This window comes from Mustela nigripes, chromosome 6 (genome assembly GCF_022355385.1).
Source record: "Mustela nigripes isolate SB6536 chromosome 6, MUSNIG.SB6536, whole genome shotgun sequence".
NCBI classification, from domain to species: domain Eukaryota; kingdom Metazoa; phylum Chordata; class Mammalia; order Carnivora; family Mustelidae; genus Mustela; species Mustela nigripes.
In genome coordinates, this window is record NC_081562.1 from 100,343,521 (window position 1) to 100,364,174 (window position 20,654).

Below are 20,654 nucleotides of genomic sequence, written 5' to 3' on the forward strand. Positions count from 1 at the left end.
GACGGCTCCAGTGTCTGGGACACACTGGACACCTGGCGACACAGCACATGCCAAAGACCGTGAGGGAGGACTGTCCTTCGGCCTCTCCTGCTACAGGGACCCTCACAGGTTTCACGGGCCAATCAAGAGAAAGCCTCAGCCCAAGGACAGAATCTCTGGTGGCTCACCCTGGACACAGGACAGGGAGGAGGGGGCAAATATAAAACGGTCGGTCAGGAGCTCAAGGTGGAGGCGGCGGCTATGGAGAAGGGAGGAGCTAGACGCTCCACCGGGAGCCCCCAGGAACCTGCGGAAGGAGGGGCGGGGGTGGCAGGAGCTAGGACTGCGCTTCCTGAGCTCTGAGATCTGGAAGTCAGGGCTGGAGGCTTGCACGTGTGTCCATTCAGGGGGACCCCAGCTGTCGCTCCAGGAGCATGTGCTCTGGAGGCAGACGGCCTCACTGCTCAACAGTTCTGTGCCTGCGAGCAAGTCATGGGTAGTCGATCTGTGCCTCAGTTTCCACTGCAGTGCAGTGGAAATTGCACAGGCACCTAGATTGAATGTGTAGTCTTTGAAACAGTGCCCCGACCCATGACAAGTCTGGAATGAGTTATTGTTGCTGGTTGCGACCTTCGTCCCTGACAAGGATTGCCGTCAGGAGCTTCCCGCTCCATTTTATTGTATAGATATGTGGGGTTTTTTTAATTTTTATTTATTTATTTGACAGACAAAGATCACAGGCAGAGAGGCAGGCAGAGAGAGAGGGGGGAAGCAGGCTTCCCGCTGAGCAGAGAACCCAGGACCCTGGGATCAGGACCTGAGCCAAAGGCAGAGGCTTAACCCACTAAGCCACTCAGGTGCCCCAGATATGTTTTTTTTGTTTGTTTGTTTGTTTGTTTTAATGGAAGTACAGGGACGCCTGGGTGGCTCAGTTGGTTGGACCACTGCCTTCGGCTCAGGTCATGATCCTAGAGTCCCAGGATCGAGTCCCGCATTGGACTCCCAGCTCCATGGGGAGTTTGCTTCTCCCTCTGACCTTCTCCTCGCTCATGCTCTCTCTCACTGTCTCTCTCTCAAATAAATAAATAAAATCTTAAAAAAAAAAAATAGGGGCGCCTGGGTGGCTCAGTGGGTTAAGCCTCTGCCTTCGGCTCAGGTCATGGTCTCGGGGTCCTGGGATCGAGCCCTGCATCAGGCTCTCTGCCCAGCAGGGAGCCTGCTTTCTCCTCTCTCTGCCTGCCTCTCTGCCTACTTGTGATCTCTGTCCGTCAAATAAATAAATCTTTAAAAAAATAAAAAATAAAATAAAATAAAATAAAAAATAAATAAAATAAAATGGAAGTACAGTTGGCACAATATGACATCAGTTTTGGGTGTACAACATAGTGATCCCCACAAGTTGGGGCAGCAGGCTATGCTCCTAACAGGTGCAGCCACCACCTGTCACCACACAACTATTACCATACCATTGACTGTATTTCCTGCACTGTACCTTTTTTTTTTATAAGATTTTATTTATTTATTTGACAGACAGAGATTACAAGTAGGCAGAGAGGCAGTCAGAGAGAGGAGGAAGCAGGCTCCCTGCTGAGCAGAGAGCCCGATGCGGGGCTCAATCCCAAAACCCTGAGATCATAACCTGAGCAGAAGGCAGAGGCTTTAACCCACTGAGCCACCCACGTGCCCCTGCACTGTACTTTTGATCAGTCTCCACGTTGAAGGAGAGACTGAGGAGCCCAGCCCTTGGCCACACTCCTATGTTAAGCAGTGTCCAGAACAGGGTCTGACCGTGAAGGCTGAGCTTTAATGTGAAAATACACACACACACACACACACACACACACACACAGGGCTCCCTGCTCACCTCCCTCTCTGTCCCCTTCTGAGCCCCTCCCATCCAAGCATTCAGAATTAGAGACCCCCACACACAGTAATCCTAAGGGCTTTATTTACAAGAGTAAAGGGCCCCAGCACCGCCTGAGGCCTTGCTGGGCTATATACACATCAGCAAGAGGGAAGTAGGGACGCAGCCATTTAAATTACAATAGAATGGGGGCGGGCTCCTAGGTTCCGGCTGTGGCTTGGTCCATGGAGGCCTCTGCGGGGATCAGGCCTGAGGCTGCAGGGAGAAGGGAGTAAGAGGGTGCCTGGAACCCAGAAGGGGTACAAGAAGGGTCTGGAAAGGCTGGGAAAAGCAGGGTGAGGTAGTTGCCACCCCATCCCTCCAGGGGAAAGCACTGGATCCAGGGAACACTGGGAGCAGGGCAGGCAGGAGCCCGAAGGTTGGGGGTTGGGGGAGTGGGGCGGGGAGGGAGTGGTGGTGGGGAGCGTACCCTGGCTCACTTCCTCTTAAGGGAACCCTTGCTCTTCTCCTTGTCTGCCGACCGCTGCTTCTTCACCTTCTCCTCCTTCTTGTTCTTACTGTGCAAGTTCTCATATACGTCCTCCTTGTGTCTGCAGGTGTGGTGGGCAAGTGTGTGAGGGCAGTTGGCACAGGTCAGGAGACAGGGCCGGTGCCCCAGCACCAGCAAACCCCCTGTCTCCCCCCATTTCACAGATGAACAAACTGAAAGAGGAGAGCGGGTCACAGTCCTTTCACTAGACCAGAAGCTCCCTGCGGGGAGCGGCTGCATCTCCCACATTAGTAACACCACCGGTGCCCAGCACAGGCCCCACAGAGAGGGCACTCGGGGAAACACTTGCTCATACAGGTAGTAAGAGCCAAGCTGGAACTTGAACCCAGGCCTCCCTAACAGCGGCCCCTGTGGAAGGCCAGGCAGGGAGGAGGGACGGGCAGCTGCAGGGAGGTGGCAGGCAGGGGTCACTCACTTGGAGGAGGTGCGGGAGGCCTTGGCATGGGCATTCTTCATGGCTGGGGGGTAGGTGATGTTCCCGTACTCTGACTCCCGGCCCTTCTGGGACTGTGGGCAGAGGTGGGGTGGAAGGGCCGTGGTCCCAGCAGCATATGGCCAGACCCACAACCCCCCAGCGCCCTACCAGGCCCTGCTGCACCCACCTGCATGACCTCCAGCTTCTTCTTGGTAGTTTCAATGAACTGGGCGATGGCCACATAGATGAACTTGTACTGTGCCTCCGTCTGCACCATGCCCGAGCGCTGAGCCCGCACCATCTGGATGGTCTTCTGGATGTCAATGTCACAGTCCAACCCTGGGCAGGCGTGGCAGTTGGACCCCAGGCCCAGAAAGGGGTGGACACCGAGGGGCTGCTCACCCAGCCCCCTCCCCCACCTGCATCCCCCACAAGTCACCCTCACCCTTGGTGGAGATGCTCTCCATGAGCATGTCGATGACAATGATGGTGCCCGTGCGGCCAATGCCTGCGCTGGGGAGGGAAGGGGGCACCATCAGAGGCCCAGGCCATGCCTCCATGGGAAAGGGGAGCCCCAGCATTCAGCTCTGGCAGAAACGGAGGCTCCAGCGAGAGGAGGTGACATGTCCAGGGTCACCGGGCACGCTAGCCAGAGGTAGAAGTTAGCCAACTTGTGCACCTGTGCTCAGCGCTTCAGCCCAGGGATCTGTAGGCGGGCCTGGCTCTCCAGTGCCCCCAGGCTGGATCCCACCCCCTCCCCCCATGCTGCTCCCCCTTTCTTTCTTCCCAGCACCTCACTCCCCTACTTCCTGCTTCACTTCCTCATTGCTGGCTGGGGGCTACTCCCTACTCTGGAAGATCTAGGACCCCCCCCAAGCCCCACCAGCATCCTGCCTGCCCCCCAGGCACTCTGGGCCTCCCCCAGCTCGCTCCCAAACCCTTGGCCTGAATGAGGCCTTCCCTGTCAAGCCCCCCTCCCCACCATTCAAAAGTTTTATTTAGAGCTTTTAAGAGGGTTTTGTTTCTTCAGACCCTGAGGACAGGGAAAGGGCAGCCTTCTAGGCAGTAGGGCACAAAGGGGGCTGGGGGGAGGAGATGGGGAGGTGTGGAGGCACTGTGAGGCATGAGGTTTCCCTTCTTTCCTCACCCTCTGCCACATCCTGGGGCACACAGGTCCCAGGAACCTCAGGATCTCTCAGAGACCCCAGTTCTGCCTCTTGGCAGAGCTGCCAGGCTCGTGGCCTGAGTCGCACTAATTTCAAACCCAGGTTGTCAAAAATAACCCCCCCTTACCCACTTCCTTCCTGTAACATCTAAATAAAGGCCATGGGGATTTCAAGAAGTAGTAGGGGAGTAGAAGGAGGGTCCTTCTTAATGATGGGCCTACCCCTGCAGAGTCCCTTAGATGACAGGCAGGGGGCACCCCCAGATTCAGCTCACCCAGCCCTGCCCTAGGACTAAAGTCACTGGTGGGAAGAAGGAAGATGCGTGAGGCCCTCAGCCTGGGGTCACTGGAGGGAGTGGGAAGGGAAGTAGATGAAACAGGCTCCTGTTTCCCCATTCCAGGCCTGGATGTGTTATTAAACCATCAATAGCTCCCATTTCTGGAGAGATTACTGCATTCCAGACACAGGGACAGGGTTTCAGTGAATCCTCACAGCAAGCATAGGAGATCCTGAATTTACAGATGAGGAATCTGAGGGTCAGAGAAGTGAAGTAATTTGTCTGCGATCACACAGCCAGTGAGCAGAACAGCAGGAGTTTAAACCTACTGGTCTCTGTCCAGGAACCTGCACCCGCAGGGTCCCATCGACCCAGACCAGGCCACATGGGTAGGCCCATCTCCAGGACTCTAACCCTCAGAACTGAGGGGGCCCCCCACTCTTCCGTGATGGCCACCCCCACCACCTAGCAGGAACAAGGGCTCCTGATCAAGAACTTGATGGAGCTAGTAATACAGCTGCCCCTCTGGGAAAACATCTCCCATCCCTGCACCACCCTGGAGGCCGAGCTAGACTCCCTAGCTGGGAAGGCAGAAAGAGAGAAGAAGGCTAAGCACCCTCAGGGCTACAGATTCGGAGAAAGAAAACGTAAGGAGCCACACTGACCCCAGATGGAAGGTGCCAGGGCCAAGAAGAAATACAGGCTGAGTAAGCCCGTGTGAGAAAGCGCGAGCCACCGGGACCTAGGTCTGTTGTGAGCACCCGCGCAGACTCTCCCACGGGCTGGCTGGCAAGTCACCGGGGTGTTTGCTCATCTGTATTCCGGAAGGTTGCAGGAGGTGGCCCATGCAGTTAAGTCTCTACAGAAGCCACCCGCTCCCCACCCCAGGCAGAGGCTCCATCAGCAACGTTGCTACAAGCTAAGTTTCTGCCTTGGATCTGGAGCCATCCAGAAGCCCGGAGGCGGCTGGGATCAGGCCGAGCACTGAGTGCATGAACGGGGGGAAATGATCGTTTACCAGAGCACATGGCCCTCAGTCCCCAGTATTTCCCAGCCAGCGACTCTTTTGATTACTACTGCTAACCTCATTATTCTCACCTGCAGTGTACAATGATGGGTCCTGCGTGAGGCAGACTTTCCTGCCGCTGGTTGATCTGGTCCAGGAAGCTGAGGACACCCCCAGGCTCACTGGGGACCCCATGGTCAGGCCAGCTCAGGTACTGGTAGTGCCAGATCTCTCGAACCAGGTCCCCCTGGGCAGAGCGCATGGGGCCAGTGCCCTCTGTTCCCACATGTCGCCCCATCCCCCACCCCAGCGGGCAAGAGCAGATCCAAGGAGGGGGTCCTGGGGAGCAGGGAGCTGGAAGACACTCACATTCTCCAGCGGGGAGACATGTAAGGTCCGGAGCTTGTACTCCGCTGTGTCGTGTTCCCTGCAGTTGGTGACCACGTAGGGTCCGTAGACACGCTGTGTGCCCACCTCTGGCCAGTATGGGACACACTTGTTCTGCAAAGGGAGAGTGGAGGTGAGGATGTTCAGGGGCCTGTTCCAGGCCCTTTTCAAGGTCCTGTGTCCCCAGTGCTGGCCCAATCAGCTGGATGAATGGATGAACTGGCCTGGAATCCGAGGTGGATCCGGTCCTGGCTTAGTCACTAACAGGTGGTGAGACCTGACAAAGCCCTTGACCCTACAGTTCTCTCAGTAAACACCGGCTGGTGCAGCCCAGCCCACAACAAAGAGGAAGACGCAGCTTATGCCCCTGGGCCTCCACCATCCACAGAGAGACAGGTGAACAGGGGAAACAGACCCCCTGGGGAGCACGGCAGAAAGGGAGAGACTAATTCTCCCTCTAGATTATGGTGGAAATCAGAGGTGGCTTCACAGAGGAGGGAGCATTTGAGCCTGGGGTTCAAAAACAAGGAGTCTGTTAGGCAGAGATAGTGCAGAGAGAGGAAGTCCTTTCCTAGCAGAAAGTGCACTCTTGCGAAGGCGTGGGAACCTGAGGCAGGTGGTTGCAGGGAAGCCACCAGGCCTGGAAGGCCTGCTCTTAGAGTGGGACTGGATCCTGAAGACAACTGGGAGCCACAGGAAGATTCTCAGAGAAGGCACAACCTGACATAGCGTGTGTGCTCTGAGGGGGACCCCTCTGACTCCAGGGGAGATGTGCTGTCAATGGGGGCAGCCTATAGGGAGGGAGTCCAGGCTGGGCAGCAGGGTGAGGATGAGGGGCAGACTCCAGAGACTTAGGAGGCAGAGAGAGGACAGGAGGGCTGTTGCTAGGATGGGGACAGGTGGGAAGGGGCATGTTGCTTGAGACACTTTAAGGAAGAAAGCCCATTTATTTTATTTATTTTTTTTTTTAAAGATTTTATTTATTTATTTGTAAGAGAGAGAGAGAGTGAGAGCAAGCACAGGCAGACAGAGTGGAAGGCAGAGTCAGAGGGAGAAGCAGGCTCCCCGCGGAGCAAGGAGCCCGATGTGGGACTCGATCCCAGGACCCTGGGATCATGACCTGAGCCGAAGGCAGCTGCTCAACCAACTGAGCCACCCAGGCGTCCCAAGAAAGCCCATTTAAAACCTGGGTCTGAAGGTGCCTGGGCAGCTCAGTCTGTTGAGCATTTGACTTTGGCTCGGGTCATGATCTCAGGATCCTGGGATCCAGCCTGGCATTGCATCAGGTTTGGAGCTGAGCGGTGAGTCTGCTCTTCCCTCTGCCCCTCCCCCTGACCCCACTCACATGCTTTCTCTCTGTGTCAAATAAAGAAAATCTCTAAAACAATTTTTTTAAGGTTTTATTTATTCATTTGAGAGAGAGAGAGAGAGAGCATGAGCGCGAGAAGGGGAAGAGCAGAGGGGGAGGGAGAAACAGGTTCACCCCTGAGCAGGGAGGTAGATGCTAATGATCCCAGGACCCCAGCAGCATGACCTGAGCCAAAGGCAGATGCTTAACTGACTGAACTGCCCAGGTGCCCCTAAATAAAATCTTTTTAAAAATAATTGGAAAAATAAAACCTGGGTCTGGTGGTCAGGAGAGCCCCAGGTTGGAAGCAGGGATCTGGGAGACAGTGTGTACCCAAAATGGTCTCTATGCCTCAGTTTCCCAACAAGGGCTGGACCTTGCCCTCTGAGGTTCCCTTCTGCCCTGGCACCTGGATTCTCTTTGATTTCATGGTGATGGGTGTTACACCCCGGGAAGGAGGGCTGTGGGAGTCAGGGGCACACGGGACTCGGCCTTACCCGGCCCTTCTCCACCTCTCGCGTGGTCATGACGATGACGCGGGTGTTCTCCTGCCATACCATCTGCCAGAAGTCATTGACCGTGGCCTCCAGGCAGCCCTGGCTGGCAATGTAGGTCTTAGTGTTCTCGTCGGGGCCTAGCAGCTGGTTCTGGAAGCAAGTGTAGAGAGCTGCACCCCAGGCCTGTGGGCCCCCGCATCCCCCCCCCACACCACCTAACATGTCGGCTGTGCCTACGTGACTCTGGATCCAGTGCCCCTGTGAATGGGGAATCCCCAGGGCCCAGGCTCTCCTCCCTCGACGAGCAGTTACCACCAACCTTGACATAGTTGGCATTGATGTAGTCGGACCCAGGGATGTTACTGTCACGTCCCTGCAGGATCACTCGGCTGTGGTCAACTGGGAGTGGGCGGGGAGGAAACGAGATGGGCCTGGGTCAGCCAGGCACTCACCAGCCTCTGGGGCAGACCCTTCCTAAGCTCACAGGCCAGTCTTGTCTCTGAGGCCAGGAGGCTGTCAGAGCACTGTGGGCAGCTGGGGAGTTGGGGGGCAGGGAGGAAGGTTTCAGAGGAAGGAGGATGGTGGACGTGGGGTATGGGGAGGCTCCACTGCGTGGGGCAGAGGCTTTCTGGAAGAGGGGAGGCTGGGTGAGGAGGTGGACCCTCCTCGAGCTGGGGATAGAGACTGTATGAGATGAGGGGAGGTTGGCTCAGGGAAGGGGAGTCTCCTGAGTGACACTGCCTGGGAAGGGGGAGGGATGGAGGCTGCCCTGGGGTTAGGGTACTCACACGGGAGAATGTTCTTATAACGGTTCTTGCTCTTGTTCTCTGGCCTCTGACCTTCCAGCCGCTGGTGCAAGTTCTTTACCTCCTGCTTCTGCAGACTCTGAGGGGCGAGAGGAAGAAGTAAAGTGCTGGCCCCTGGAGGGACATCCACGCCCAGAGGGAAGGTGGGCCAGACCAGTGTAAGGGGTGGGGAGAGAAGGGATGGGGTCTGGACCCCACACCAGTCACTCTGATGGCCCCACCATGCACCTCAAACTCTTCCCAGAAGCCAGCTTTGGCTGTGTCCTCCGACTCCTGCTTCTTGTTGAGTTCCAGGACCCGATTCTCAATGTCTGCGGCATTCACCCGAGTGGCATAGTATGGCTGGGCAGGGAGGGGGCAAGAAGTCAGCAACTTGAGATCCCAAAAGCTTCTGGGTCTGCAGGATCACTCAGGAAGGGGAAGGAGACATCCAGGCCCGCCCCTCTCACCTGCCGCAGGTAGACAAAGGCCCCCGAGGCCTCCTCGATCCCTGTCTTCTTGAAATGCTCCACCAGGTCTGTGAGACTGTCGAAGGTCTCTGAACCACCCACAGTGTACCGTCCACCCTGAGGGATGCCAAGTCAGGCCATTCCGCACGATCTGAGTCTCCCTCCCTGGACCCCAGCCTTGGACTGAAGCCCAGGCTGACCCACGCCACCACCCCTGCTTTGGGGTATAGACAGGAGCCCTGGCAGGAGGCCCTATCAAAAGCTTGGCTGCCTTACCTCACACATGACCTTGATATGAGTGACTCTGAGTGGGGAGCCTGGGCCAGCCTTGGGCTGGTCGCTGAGCACGGATAGCACAAAATCTCCAGGCTGGCTGAGACTCTCACGCACAAGAAATGTCCAGGGCTCCCCCTTGGCCTGCAGCAGTGCCTCTGCCTGCCCCCCAGACATGTGACCATGGTACCACCTAGAGAAGGCAACATAGGGGAAGGGACATCTAAGCCCAGGGGCAGACGCTGAGCAGAGATGTTCACAGAGAGGGACAGGGCCAGGCACTGTGCTAGATGCTTTCAAATCCACCACGATTGGGGCGCCTGGGTGGCTCAGTGGGTTAAGCCGCTGCCTTTGGTTCAGGTCATGATCTCAGGGTCCTGGGATCAAGTCCTGCATTGGGCTCTCTGCTCAGCAGGGAGCCTGCTTCCTCCTCTCTCTCTCTCTATGCCTGCCTCTCTGCCTACTTGTGATCTCTCTCTGTCAAATAAATAAATAAAATCTTTAAAAAAAAAAATCCACCACGATATTTTTTTTAAAATATCTTTTTAGGGGCACCTGGCTGGCTCAGTGGGTTAAAGCCTCTGCCTTCGGCTCAGGTCATGATCCCAGGGTCCTGGGATCGAGCCCCACATCGGGCTCCAGAGAGCCTGCTTCCTCCTCTCTCTGCCTGCCTCTCTGCCTACTTGTAATCTCTGTCTGTCAAATAAATAAATAAAATCTTTAAAAAAAAAAAAAAAATATATATATATATATATATCTTTTTAAAGTCATCTCTGCACCCACCGTGGGGCTCAAACTTACAACCCCGAGATCAAGAGTGGCATGCTCCTCCAAATGAGCCAGCCAGGTGCCCCTCAGATCCACCACGGTGTTTAGGTCCATTGCTCTCACGAAAATCCTGAGAGGTAGGTACCATCCCATTGTACAGATGAGGAACCTGAAGCTTATTGATCACACTGGCCCAAGGCCCTGAGCTGATAGGGAAGCCTTGGGAGTTCTAACCAGGCCTGCCTCTGAGAGCATAAGACAGAGGCAGAAAGGCAGGCTATACCCAGAAGAACTGTAGGGGAGAAACCAAGGAAGGGTCTCAGGAAAGTCAGGACTGCATTAGGAAAAGAGGAGGGAGACCAAGAGAAATACAGAGGCCAAACCACAAAGAGCAATGGAGATGGGAGTCACGAGGGAGTCACAATGGGGACAACTCCCCCTGGGTACCAAGGAAGACAGACAACCCTGGGGGTGGGAGGGGTGGGAAACAGTGGGGGGGGTGGGTTTCTGGGGTAGCCCAGAGATGGAGATGAGGCTGGGGCTCGGAGGGGCTCAGAAGGGCAGAAAGCAGAACTAGGACCTTTCCCCGAAGCACACCCCCTTCCCAGGAGGAAACTGTAGCCCCACAATGCCCAGCCCCACAGGAAACCACGTGATGGAAAAAACACAAAACTCCTTCTGGGGAGAGAGTGAGAAGTGAGGGTGTGAGGTTTCCTCAACCCAGGGACCAGGGGAGGGGGCATTTTCCAACCGCAGGGATGGGGGGAGGTGAGAGGGGCCAGTCTGTCTGGCCCCAGCTCACTCTTGCCCTGTCCAGAAGCAGCACCTGGCGGGTAGGGGAGGTCACCCCATCCCACCACTCAGGGAAGACCAGAGCTCCCCCCACCCCCACCCCGCAATGGGGAGGGGGCTGACCCTGGTCTCCCTGGGCCAGGATGAGGAAGTTTCCATGCAAATATCAGGCTGACCACAAGCAGAGAGCTAGCCATTGGCAAGACAAATGCAAATTCCCTCTGAGGAGGAGGGGCAGCTACTCGGGCAAGGAACACAAAGGGAGGTATGGAGAAAGCCTCCCACACAAAATCCCAGGGTCAGGGGTGAGCCGGGCACCCTGGCATCCTGGCCTGGGGAACCAAAAGGGCCTCTCAGAGTCAGCTAAGCCTTCGCCGCTACCTCAGTCCTTCCCTCTCCTGCAGCCGCCTCCAGCTCTGTCCTTCTCCTGCTTCTCTGGGCCTCAGGCTCCCCCTGGGCGGTGGGGGGTCTGCCCAGCTTCTTCTTCCCTCTTCAGCTCCATCCATTCCTGCTCCTCCTCTAGGGCCTCCATCAACCCACCCTGTAGCAGGGCAGATGCTGACTTTGGGCAAAGAGGAAGAGAGGACGCGAAGAGTTTAAGAGGGCCTGGGCGGCAAACCCCCATGAGTGTGGCAGGCCGAGCAGAGGAAAAGGGCCAGAGGGAGAGGGGCCACCACCAAGAAGGGCCACCATGAACAAAGTCACCCATGCTTGGGCCTCACTCCTCAAAGAGGTGGCTCCAAAGGGAATGGATCCATGGCTTTAGGCTGGCTTGGAGAGTGGCGTCCAGTGGCCACGAGGCCCTTACCTCAGCCTCACCCAGTTCCAACTTTTAACCAGTGACTGGAACAAAGATGTGGGTTGAGCGGCGTGCCTCTCAGATAGACTGAAACCTGGCAGAGCCCAGGGTCACAATCATGACAACAATCAACACACACATACAGAATAAGGCAAGTTGCCTTGGCCCCAGGAAGGTGAAAAACAATGGCCCTGGAATTATTCAGCTGCCCTTCACTTTGACGGAGCTGTCTTTGGGACACAGCGGCTAAAAGAAGCCACCATGTGATCCCAAGGGTTCGGGTCCCCCACCCCCACCCATGCTATAGGGAGACCATACGTGCTGCGGCCTGCCCAGTCCCGGGGACCACGTCTTTGGAGAGGGACAGGAGGGAGGAGGGCAACACCTTCAGTATTACCCGGTGCCCAGGTACCAGGCCCCTTGCACGCGCAAACCTGTCACACAGTTTTCCACAGCTCCGTGTTCTGGTCAAGGGACTGGTCAAGCCCCATGGAGCCCCCACAAGCAGACCCATCATCACCGCGCTGCTCAGACAAGACATTAAATGTCCTCCTGTGCAGATTCAGCTCCAAGGAAGGAAGAAGAGCTTTCTAACAACAGAGCTGGCCTACTACCAGATGCAGCCACTAGGCCTCTGCATCCCCAGGAGGGCCTGGGACACCAGCCAACTGGGACCCTGAAGAAGGGCAAGGCCATGGCCCCTGCTTTCTCGGGGGGTTGAGGGAAAGGGGTGGCAGGTCCGTCCCCTGAGACACGGGCCTGGGATCACGTGGAAGAAAGGGGCCTGCAGAGCTCTGGGAAGGCAGTGGGGCAGCCCTAGCAGTGGGAGTGGGCCATCAAGTCCCTCACCTCTCGCTGGTAGGGTCGGAGCAGTTCAGCGGGTACTTGAGGTGGATGATGGTGCCGTCTCGGTCCTGCAGGACGCCCTGCTGCTGGGTGTAGTACTCCACGAGCTCTGTCAGCGTCGCGAACTTCTCCCCTCCATACAAATCATAGAAATCGCCCGAGTTCTGGATCCGAATATGGGTCACCTGATCCCCCACCCTGCGGGGCACCGGGTGGTAAGGCCAGTAGGTGCAAGAGTAGAGGTGGGGACATAGGGGCGATGGGCTGGGGCGCACGCGCACACACACACACACACAGAGGGAAGGGATGGGCACAGACAGACACAGTGGTGGGGGACACATCAGTGCTAGAGTGGGGGCCCAGGGGAGCAGGCACTGCCACAAGGGAACCAGGAATGAGGTGCCAAAACACTTGCCCAGGCTGGCATGGAGGGCCCTTACCTGACGGAGAGGGAGAAGTCCCCCTGGTTCTTGCGACTAGGCCGAGCCAGGAAGCTCCCGTGGACCCCACGGCCCTTCAACAGGGTCTCGGCGTCCAGCCCGCTGAGGTCTCGGTGAAACCACCTGCAGGCCCCCGGGGAGCAGTGAAGAGATGGCCCTTCTGGCCGCAGGACGCCCCTGCCTCCTGTGTCCCGTCCCGTGGGTCCCAGGACCTTACCTCACCATCCTGGGGGTGCAGGGGAGTGAGGTGAGCAGGGCAGTCCCGGCAGGCCGAACACTCTGGGGCTTGGCTAATGGCTCAGTGCGGCTTGGCTTGGAGCGCCCAGGCTACCTCACAGTCCTGGCCTCCTGTCCTGGTGCTGGGGCTGCCACTCCACAGCCCGGGGGCAGCCAGCAGGGCGGGGACAGGAAGGGGCGCGGCCGACCCCTTGGGGAACTCACTGTACTTCTCGTTTTAGAGCAGAGCAGAAGAGACTGCAAAGCAGGGTGGCAGTGGGGGGTGGGGATGGGGCCCACTTCCCACACATCTGCCATCGGATTCAGGAGCATAGCACTCCCAAGCGTGACGACACACGGAATACGGACACAAATGTGCCTTGCGCCCTACTGGCGAAGGCCATGCTTCATAAATGTGAACCCACACAGTCACACGCCATCTCTTCTTCCCCCACCCTGGTCCACACTCCACACTCACGATGACAGTGACAGTGACAAGTCTCATTTCATGGAGTCTCACTCCATGCCAGGCACTGTGCTATGATGTCACTGACGTGCCTTAGCCTTAGCCGATTTATTCCTCATAAGAGCTCTGCGAAGCTGGTGCCTCTCTCCCTTCTACAGACAAGGAACCTGATGCTCAGAGAATGTAGGGCTGGCCATTTGGTACGTGGCAGCGCTGGGATGTCACCCACACACTGGTTCGCAAAGCCAGTGACTTTAGCTACTGTGTGCTGGCCCTGAGGGCTTCCAAAAACGGAGGCTGGGAGCTCAGGGCCACTGGGGGTTGCAGGGAAGGGGAGACTTTCTTTCTTTCTTTCAAGATTTTATTTATTTATTTGACAGAGATTACAAGTAGAGAGGCAGGCAGAGAGGGGGGGGAAGCAGGCTCCCCGCCGAGCAGAGAGCCCAATGCAAGGCTCGATTCCAGGACCCTGGGATCATGACCTGAGCTGAAGGCAGAGGCTTTAACCCACTAAGCCACCCAGGCGCCCCAAGGGGAGACTTTCTAACAGCCAAAGCCAAGTAGGTGCTTACAAACCATACAAAGGTGCTCTCACCTCCCACGACACAGATATCTGGGGAGCCGCTGGGACAGAGGGACGGACAAAATGACCGCCGCACAGCTGTCAGACTCACACCTTTTCTACTTCTTGTCCCAAGTCTTTGTCACACCGTGCCCTAGCCAGGCAGTGGAGCCAAGGAGCAGAACTCGAGGGGATGCAGCTCTAGGGAAGCAGGCAGGGAGTAGAGCCGCCAGCCCCCTCGGTGCTGTCCACCCTGTGCCTGAGCCATAGGCTCTCCTCCAGGGGCCTGCTCCGAATCAGCCAGAGCTCAGGACTCTGACTAGGGGCCTGTCCCCTGGGGGCTAAGGTCCCTGCCTGTGGCTCATATTCTCGGGGCTGGTTGACCTTGAGAGCCCTACACACCAGAAGCTTGTGATGTTCCCCATCTGTAATTCCACATACAAACACAAACACTACCAAACCAAAACAAGAGAAAAGCAACCCGACCAAGGATACACAGAAAGCTCGAATTGATGGCATCCCTCCCCCAGGTGGCTGGGGGAGAGATCTGGGAGTGACATTTACTTCTCCCTTATACCTGTTTTATGTTTTCTGTTTTTTAAGATTTTATTTATTTATTTGTCAGAGAGAGAGAACACGAGCATGGGGAGTGGCAGAGGGAGAGGGAGAAGCAGGCTCTCCGATGAGCAGGGAGCCCGATTCAGGACTCGGTCCCAGGACCCTGGGATTATGACCTGAGGTGAAGGCAGACACTTAACCAACTGACCCACCCAGGCATCCCTCTACCTGTTCTTTTTTTTTTTTTTTTTTTTAATTTTTTTACTTTTTATTTATTTGACAGAGAGAGAGACCACAAGTAGGCAGAGAGGAGGAAGCAAGCTCTCTGCCAAGCAGAGAGCCCAATGCAGGGCTCGATCCCAGGACCCTGAGATCACGACCTGAACCGAAGGCAGAAGCTTAACCCACTGAGCCACCCAGGCGCCCCCCTATTCTTTTTTTAAATTGAAGTAGAGTTGACACACAACATGACATTAGTTTCAGGTGTTATAACATAGTGATTTAACAAGTCTATGTGGTATGCCACACCTCACCATGGCACAATTACCACTTGTCACCATCAACATTATTACAATACCACTGGCAAGGGGCGCCTGGGTGGCTCAGTCAGTTAAATATCTGCCTTCACCTCAGGTCATGATCCCAGGGTCCTGGGATAGAGCCCCAAAGTGGGCTCCCTGCTCAGCGGGGATCCTGTTTCTCCCGCTCCCCCTTCCCCCTGCTCATGCTCTCATTCTTTGTCTCTCTCAAATAAATAAAAAATATATATATAAATAAATAGACAAATAAATAATCTTTTTAATTTTTTTTTTTTTTAAATACCACTATCTTCCCTACACCATGCCTTTCATCCCCATGGTTCATTCACTCCATAGCCGGACGTCTCTACCTCCTACTCGCCTTCACCCATTTTGCCCCTCTCCCACCCACCTCCCCTCTGGCAAACCATCAGTTTATTCTCTGTGTTTATGGATCTGTTTCTGACTTTTGTTCGTATAGTAACCCCTCAATCCATCACTGTTGTCAAAAATTGCAAGATCTGGGGCGCCTGGGTGGCTCAGTGGGTTAAGCCGCTGCCTTCGGCTCGGGTCATGATCTCAGGGTCCTGGGATCGAGCCCCGCATCGGGCTCTCTGCTCAGCAGGGAGCCTGCTTCCTCCTCTCTCTCTGCCTGCCTCTACCTGCCTGTAATCTCTGCCTGTCAAATAAATAAATAAAATCTTTAAAAAAAAATTGCAAGATCTTATTCTTTTTACAGCTGAGTAATATTCCATTGTATATGTACCCCACATCTTCCTTACTTATTCATCTGTCAATGGACACTTAGGTTGCTTCCTTATCTTGGCTACTGTAAATAATGCTGCAATGAGATAGGGGTGACTATATCTTTTTGAATTACCGTTTCCATTTTCTTCGGGTAAATACCCAGTAGCGGAATTTCTAGATCACCTGGTATTTGTACTTGTAATTCTCTGAGGAAGCTCCATACTAGTTTCCACAGTGGCTGGGCCAGCTGATATTCCCACCAGCACCTTTCTTTACATCCTCACCAACACTGGTTATTTCTCATCTCTCTGATTCTAACCATCCTGACAAACGGGAGGTGCTATCTCAGGGGGTCTGATTTGCATTTCCCTGAGGATAAGCGATGTTGAGCATCTGTGTCTGTTGGCCATGCGGATGTCTTCCTTCCCCCATTTCCCTTTTTGAAAGTTGTCGCATGGGTATGTATTTCTTTTAATGAAAACAAATAAATTGCCTGGGAGATGGCAATTTGTAGGAAACAGCTGGGGTGCTGGGAACGCTGGTTGGTGTGTGCACAGGTGGATGAGACTTGATGTTCATCAGGCCGTATGTTTAATTCAGGTTAAGCCCTCACGGTAAGCATTCATGCACATTATGTATGCTATTACCTCAATAAAAAATAAGGCAAAATAATAACCGAGTGTTAAAGCTCAACTAAAGTCTCTGTTTCCTATGATGACTACTTTATTACTTTTTCAAATATCAAACATCAGTTCTCCACACACACACACCCCCAGAAATGGATTCTCCCCTCCCTCTTCCTTCTGGTACCTGGGAAGCTTGGTCTGTCTATTGGATGACTTAACCCTGACTACCCTTTCCATCTTGGATTTTGAGTCCCACTGAAAGACCACGAATTCCCTCCCAGAGCTATAGGGGCAGAAAGAGGAGCTACATAGGGAGATCCACCCCAGGGTTCCACAGCCTGGCCCCTCCCTTTGGGAGTTCAAAGGCTGACACAACACCAGAGTGCAGAGTACACATCCAATAAACAAGCTCATCAATGGCCATGCACAGGCGAGATCAGCTTCCGGTCCTGCACACGCACACCCTGCTCGTCATACACAGATGAGTACACACGCATCTGCATACACAGGCCCACTACACACACCTCACCATCCACATCCATCTACACGTGTCCCTGGCCCAGGGCAGACACCCACACACGGACACACCATCCTGCCCGCACATGCCGTTTCAGGTCTCTGCCTCCCTCTCCCCTGCTTTCTCTTTGCACCCTGTCCTTGGTCCCGTGTGCCCACAGCAGGGCCTCTGCCCATGGGCACCACATGGCTGGCTCTGCCTCATCATCCAGCTCTCGGCGCTCCTGTCCCCTCCTCCGGAAAGCCCTCCTGGATCCCTCCAGTTAACAATGCCATTGGCACCCCCAGACACTTGCTGGCACCTGAAGCCGTCTCGTTTCCTGCATGACACTTCTGAAAATCTGAAATTAGTCCTATTTATTGGGTTCTCTGTGTCGTCTGGACACTGGAATGAAGTGTCCACTGGAATGAAGGGTCCATGCCCCCCACTGGAATGAAGCTTTCTGAGAGCAAGGACCATGTCTGTCTTCTTCGCTAAATTATTGTCAGCACCTTACTAAGTACCTGATCTATAGGGGATGCGCGATAGCGTCTGTTGCATGGATGATGCATGGGAGGGGGAAGGGAAGAGACCCTGAAAGAAAGTGGAGCAAACCCCAGATATCAGGAAATTCCGTGGGAAGCAGGGAGTTTTCTCCGATTTGCCTTTCAGACAGGGTATGTTTCAGGTGATATGCGCTACCCAGGGGTTGGGGTAAGCAGACAGCAGAAGCAGGGGACCAGGGGGACCAGAGAGTGAAGGGAGACAAGCAAGGGAGAGAGAAGAAAGATGCGTCTGTCACAGGGAAGGTGCTAGAGACAAGGAGGAGGAAGCAGAGGGGTATGAGACTGGAGCTCCTTACATCTTGAGGCAGGGACAGGAAGAAAACCCAGGCCAGGTACGCAGCAGGTCACGCTCATGGTCCCACACCTGCCAGCGGGGAGCATACACCCTGCACCTCTCTCCCAAACTAATAGGAGACTGTGGCACCCGGGGGGGACGGGACTTACCCATGGGACAGCATCTCCCCAGATGAACGGGGGAGTCACAGGCAGAGGGCCACGAGGGGTAGGGCCGAGTATGGGCGCAGCTGTGCACAGCAGCCCAAACAGGTGAGGAGGAATAGAGGGAGCTCAGCAACTTCCTCCTCAATGAAGCCTGCCAAGCCAATGACACCACAGCAGCAGGCCCCTGGTTTAATGATCCCTGGAGAAGGGACAGGTAGGAGGGGCTGGCCTCAGACTGCCCACAGCCGCAGGCCTCTCCCCCAAGTCCCACTGGATCATCCAGGGCCAGCCTGTCCTCACCCCTACCCCTGGGAGGGGAGGAGTCACCTGGAGCTCCACCTGGAGCTCGAGTTGACAGAGCCACTGGAAGGAGGGGGAGTGAGGTGGGGACAAAGACCAGGAAGTAACCCCAGCCAAGGGAGCACCGACCAATGGGGGAGCCTCCCAGCTCCCAGAAGCTAAGGGGCTTCCAAAACAGCCCAGGAGGCCCCTCTCCTCAAAGGAGGTGGCACCTGTGCAGGCTCACCACACAACCCCCCACTTTCCTCCAAGGTTTTGAGGGGCATGTCCTTCCTCCCATCTTGCCCGGGGCAGGGTCGTTCCCAGCAGGAGCTTATGAAGGATCAGGGCAGGGAGCTGAAGCAGCCTAGAATGGCAGAGGGAACCTGGGGCCAGGAGGTGGGGGTTGTCAGGGTCACAAAAGACTGACACGGAGGCTAAGTCACAGGCACGTTTATTATCCTCTGGAACATGAAGGTCTTCCCCGAGTGGGAGGGCCGACCCTCAGGAGGCAGCCACACTGCCACCAGAAGCAGGACCGTGGGGAGGCAATGTCATGGGGGGCAGGAACAGTGCCTTCAGCTTGCCGGACAAGCTAGCAATCTCAGGATCCTGGGCTTCGTAAGACTTGACCAAGCGGGCAAACTTTAGGACACCTGCAAGGGGAAGTGGAGCATCAAGCCACGCCCTCAGGGGACAGGTATGCCCAGACGTGGGGGGCGGGCAGCTCGAGCATGAGTCACTGGCTCTTACCCCTCTGGTCAGGTAGCTGTCAACAAAACAAGGCACAAGCAGGCCTCTGTCCTGGGTAGTCTGGATCCACCATTTCCTGGTCTAGACCAGGCAAAACAGTGAATGAAATACCCCTAAACACCCTGCCTCTCGTGATCAGGTGAACCGTTCTGGCAATTTACTCACAAGAACCCGTGGTATGAACATGCATAAGGCCCCAAGTCTATAACCTGAACACAGGATGGCCTTGGGTCAGCCGGGCTGAATCAATCAGCAACCCTGGGGAACACCATGATCTCATCAAGGAAACTGACCAGCCAGCCCTCCAACAGAGACAGCTAAAATCCCCTGGAGGGGTTGCAGAAGCATACTGCCATGCAGACACCCCACTAGAACTCATCAGAAGAGGGGTCGGCTCCAGCTCTGCTGTGACCTCGAGCACTTAGTTTACTACTAGAGTCTGTTTCCTCATCCTAAAGTGGGATAACAATATAATTACTGCTAAGTACAAAAAGCACTTAGGACTTCACCTGGCACAAGTTCAGAACAGACCCGCGGCTCCTATGGCCAATACTGTTCATCGGATTGTGGCTGCCTCCGTGTGGCGAGGCAAGGGCGGACGGCTCAGGGACCCAGTGGGATCCAGCGCCCTCTCTCGGACCCACGCCACCACCAACCCTCGTCCGACCCACCTTCCCCGTCGCAGCTGAAGCCATAGGCCTTGATAACCTCCTGCTGAATCTGCGTGGCCACGGGCAGCACGAATTGCAGCATTTTGCCCATGTCGTTGCACGCGTTGTCCCGAGCCTCGTCCATGCGCACGGCGTTCTCCGGGGCCGAGAACGCCTGGATTACCTCCGCCAGGACCACTGCACCGCAGACGCATCCCCGGGTAGGAGTCGAAGCACGGCCGGCGGGCCCAGGCCGAGAACGCAGGGAAGAGGGCAGGAAATTAGTGGACTAAAGCCAGAGTAACCCGCTAAACTCGACCCAGATTCCCTCGCTCTAGGACCCCTCCTGCGGGAGAGAGGGTGGAACCCTGTGCCCCCATTTCCCGGCGGTGCAACCACACCCTTCGCTCTGTCCCCTCCACCCGCACCCTTCCCCAGCAGGAAGCCCACGCGATGGCCAGAATATGCTTCTCACCCTTGGCTTGCTCGGCGCTCAGGGCCGCGGGTGGGGCCGAGGCGGACGCCATAGGGTAACAAAAGCTGCACGTGCAGCGAAACCAAGGAAATGCTCAGGAGAAACGAGATGCCTCTTAAGAGTGGCTCTCAAAACCGATGGAAGGGAAGCAGCATCAGCTGCAGCCGGAAGCCGGGGGGCGTAGCGCAGCACGCCACAAATACCTAATTGCTTTCGAAAAGAGAGCATCACTTAGGACGCGTACCACCGGACATTCGAAAGTGACCGAACAAATAAACCCACTAGAACTAAAAAAGATCTATTGTTATAAACGCCGTATAGGGAGGGTCTTCCGGTTAAAACCGGAAAACCTGCTAGACAAATTCTAAAAGAGCTGTAACACTGCAGGAAGTAGCCTGGAGAGAACATGGGGTATCCAGGAACGCCACTATTGGTGAGGGTGAGCTCAGAGTGACCTTTTCTAATTCCTATTGCTATATAAGCGATGGAGGACGTTACAACTTTCAAAAGAAAAAACGGGGGGGAAGGGAGCTCATTTATATTACCCATTTCTAGAGTTTGGGAACATTGGATTGGTGTTTATGCAAATGAGCTCGAAGCTGATTGGCTAGGACGGCTGGTCACACCCCCTTCAGTTTT

General features: G+C 55.4%; 2 protein-coding genes and 1 non-coding gene across 3 annotated transcripts; all 3 read right to left on the minus strand.

Annotated features, from left to right (window-relative positions):
* Positions 1 to 1,905: 1,905 nt before the first annotated feature.
* On the minus strand, positions 1,906 to 17,994 carry PTPN6 (protein tyrosine phosphatase non-receptor type 6). Its single transcript, XM_059403663.1, has 17 exons — positions 17,862 to 17,994; positions 12,880 to 13,136; positions 12,663 to 12,785; positions 12,226 to 12,420; positions 9,021 to 9,210; positions 8,745 to 8,861; positions 8,524 to 8,637; positions 8,278 to 8,374; positions 7,809 to 7,888; positions 7,490 to 7,639; positions 5,627 to 5,758; positions 5,350 to 5,504; positions 3,254 to 3,321; positions 2,996 to 3,147; positions 2,809 to 2,900; positions 2,313 to 2,433; positions 1,906 to 2,098 (listed from the first exon to the last, which is right to left on the minus strand). Exons 2-16 carry the CDS (start codon positions 12,885 to 12,887, stop codon positions 2,319 to 2,321), a joined length of 1,788 nt encoding a protein of 595 aa, XP_059259646.1. The 5' UTR covers positions 12,888 to 13,136; positions 17,862 to 17,994; the 3' UTR covers positions 1,906 to 2,098; positions 2,313 to 2,318.
* A 581-nt stretch (positions 17,995 to 18,575) lies between these two features.
* On the minus strand, positions 18,576 to 20,366 carry C6H12orf57 (chromosome 6 C12orf57 homolog). Its single transcript, XM_059403666.1, has 3 exons — positions 20,016 to 20,366; positions 19,562 to 19,738; positions 18,576 to 18,793 (listed from the first exon to the last, which is right to left on the minus strand). The coding sequence occupies exons 1-3, from the start codon at positions 20,065 to 20,067 to the stop codon at positions 18,642 to 18,644; spliced, it is 381 nt and encodes a 126-aa protein (XP_059259649.1). The 5' UTR covers positions 20,068 to 20,366; the 3' UTR covers positions 18,576 to 18,641.
* Positions 20,338 to 20,399, minus strand: LOC132021026 (U7 small nuclear RNA). Its single transcript, XR_009405206.1, has one exon. It is a non-coding gene; the product is annotated as a U7 small nuclear RNA (small nuclear RNA).
* Positions 20,400 to 20,654: the final 255 nt, after the last annotated feature.

Bases quoted from the DNA above. Each gene is read 5' to 3' on its own strand.
- C6H12orf57 (XM_059403666.1), bottom strand. From the start codon at position 20,067: ATGGCGTCCGCCTCGGCCCCACCCGCGGCCCTGAGCGCCGAGCAAGCC. The intron at 19,739-20,015 runs GTGAGAAGCATA...TCTGCGGTGCAG, and splicing joins GAGCGCCGAGCAAGCCAAGG to TGGTCCTGGCGGAGGTAATC. The intron at 18,794-19,561 runs GTGGGTCGGACG...TTCCCCTTGCAG, and splicing joins CTTCAGCTGCGACGGGGAAG to GTGTCCTAAAGTTTGCCCGC.
- PTPN6 (XM_059403663.1), bottom strand. The intron at 9,211-12,225 runs GTGAGGGACTTG...TGCCTTCTCTAG, and splicing joins TCCGACCCTACCAGCGAGAG to GTGGTACCATGGTCACATGT. The intron at 8,375-8,523 runs GTGCATGGTGGG...CTCGCCCCTCAG, and splicing joins GCTTCTGGGAAGAGTTTGAG to AGTCTGCAGAAGCAGGAGGT.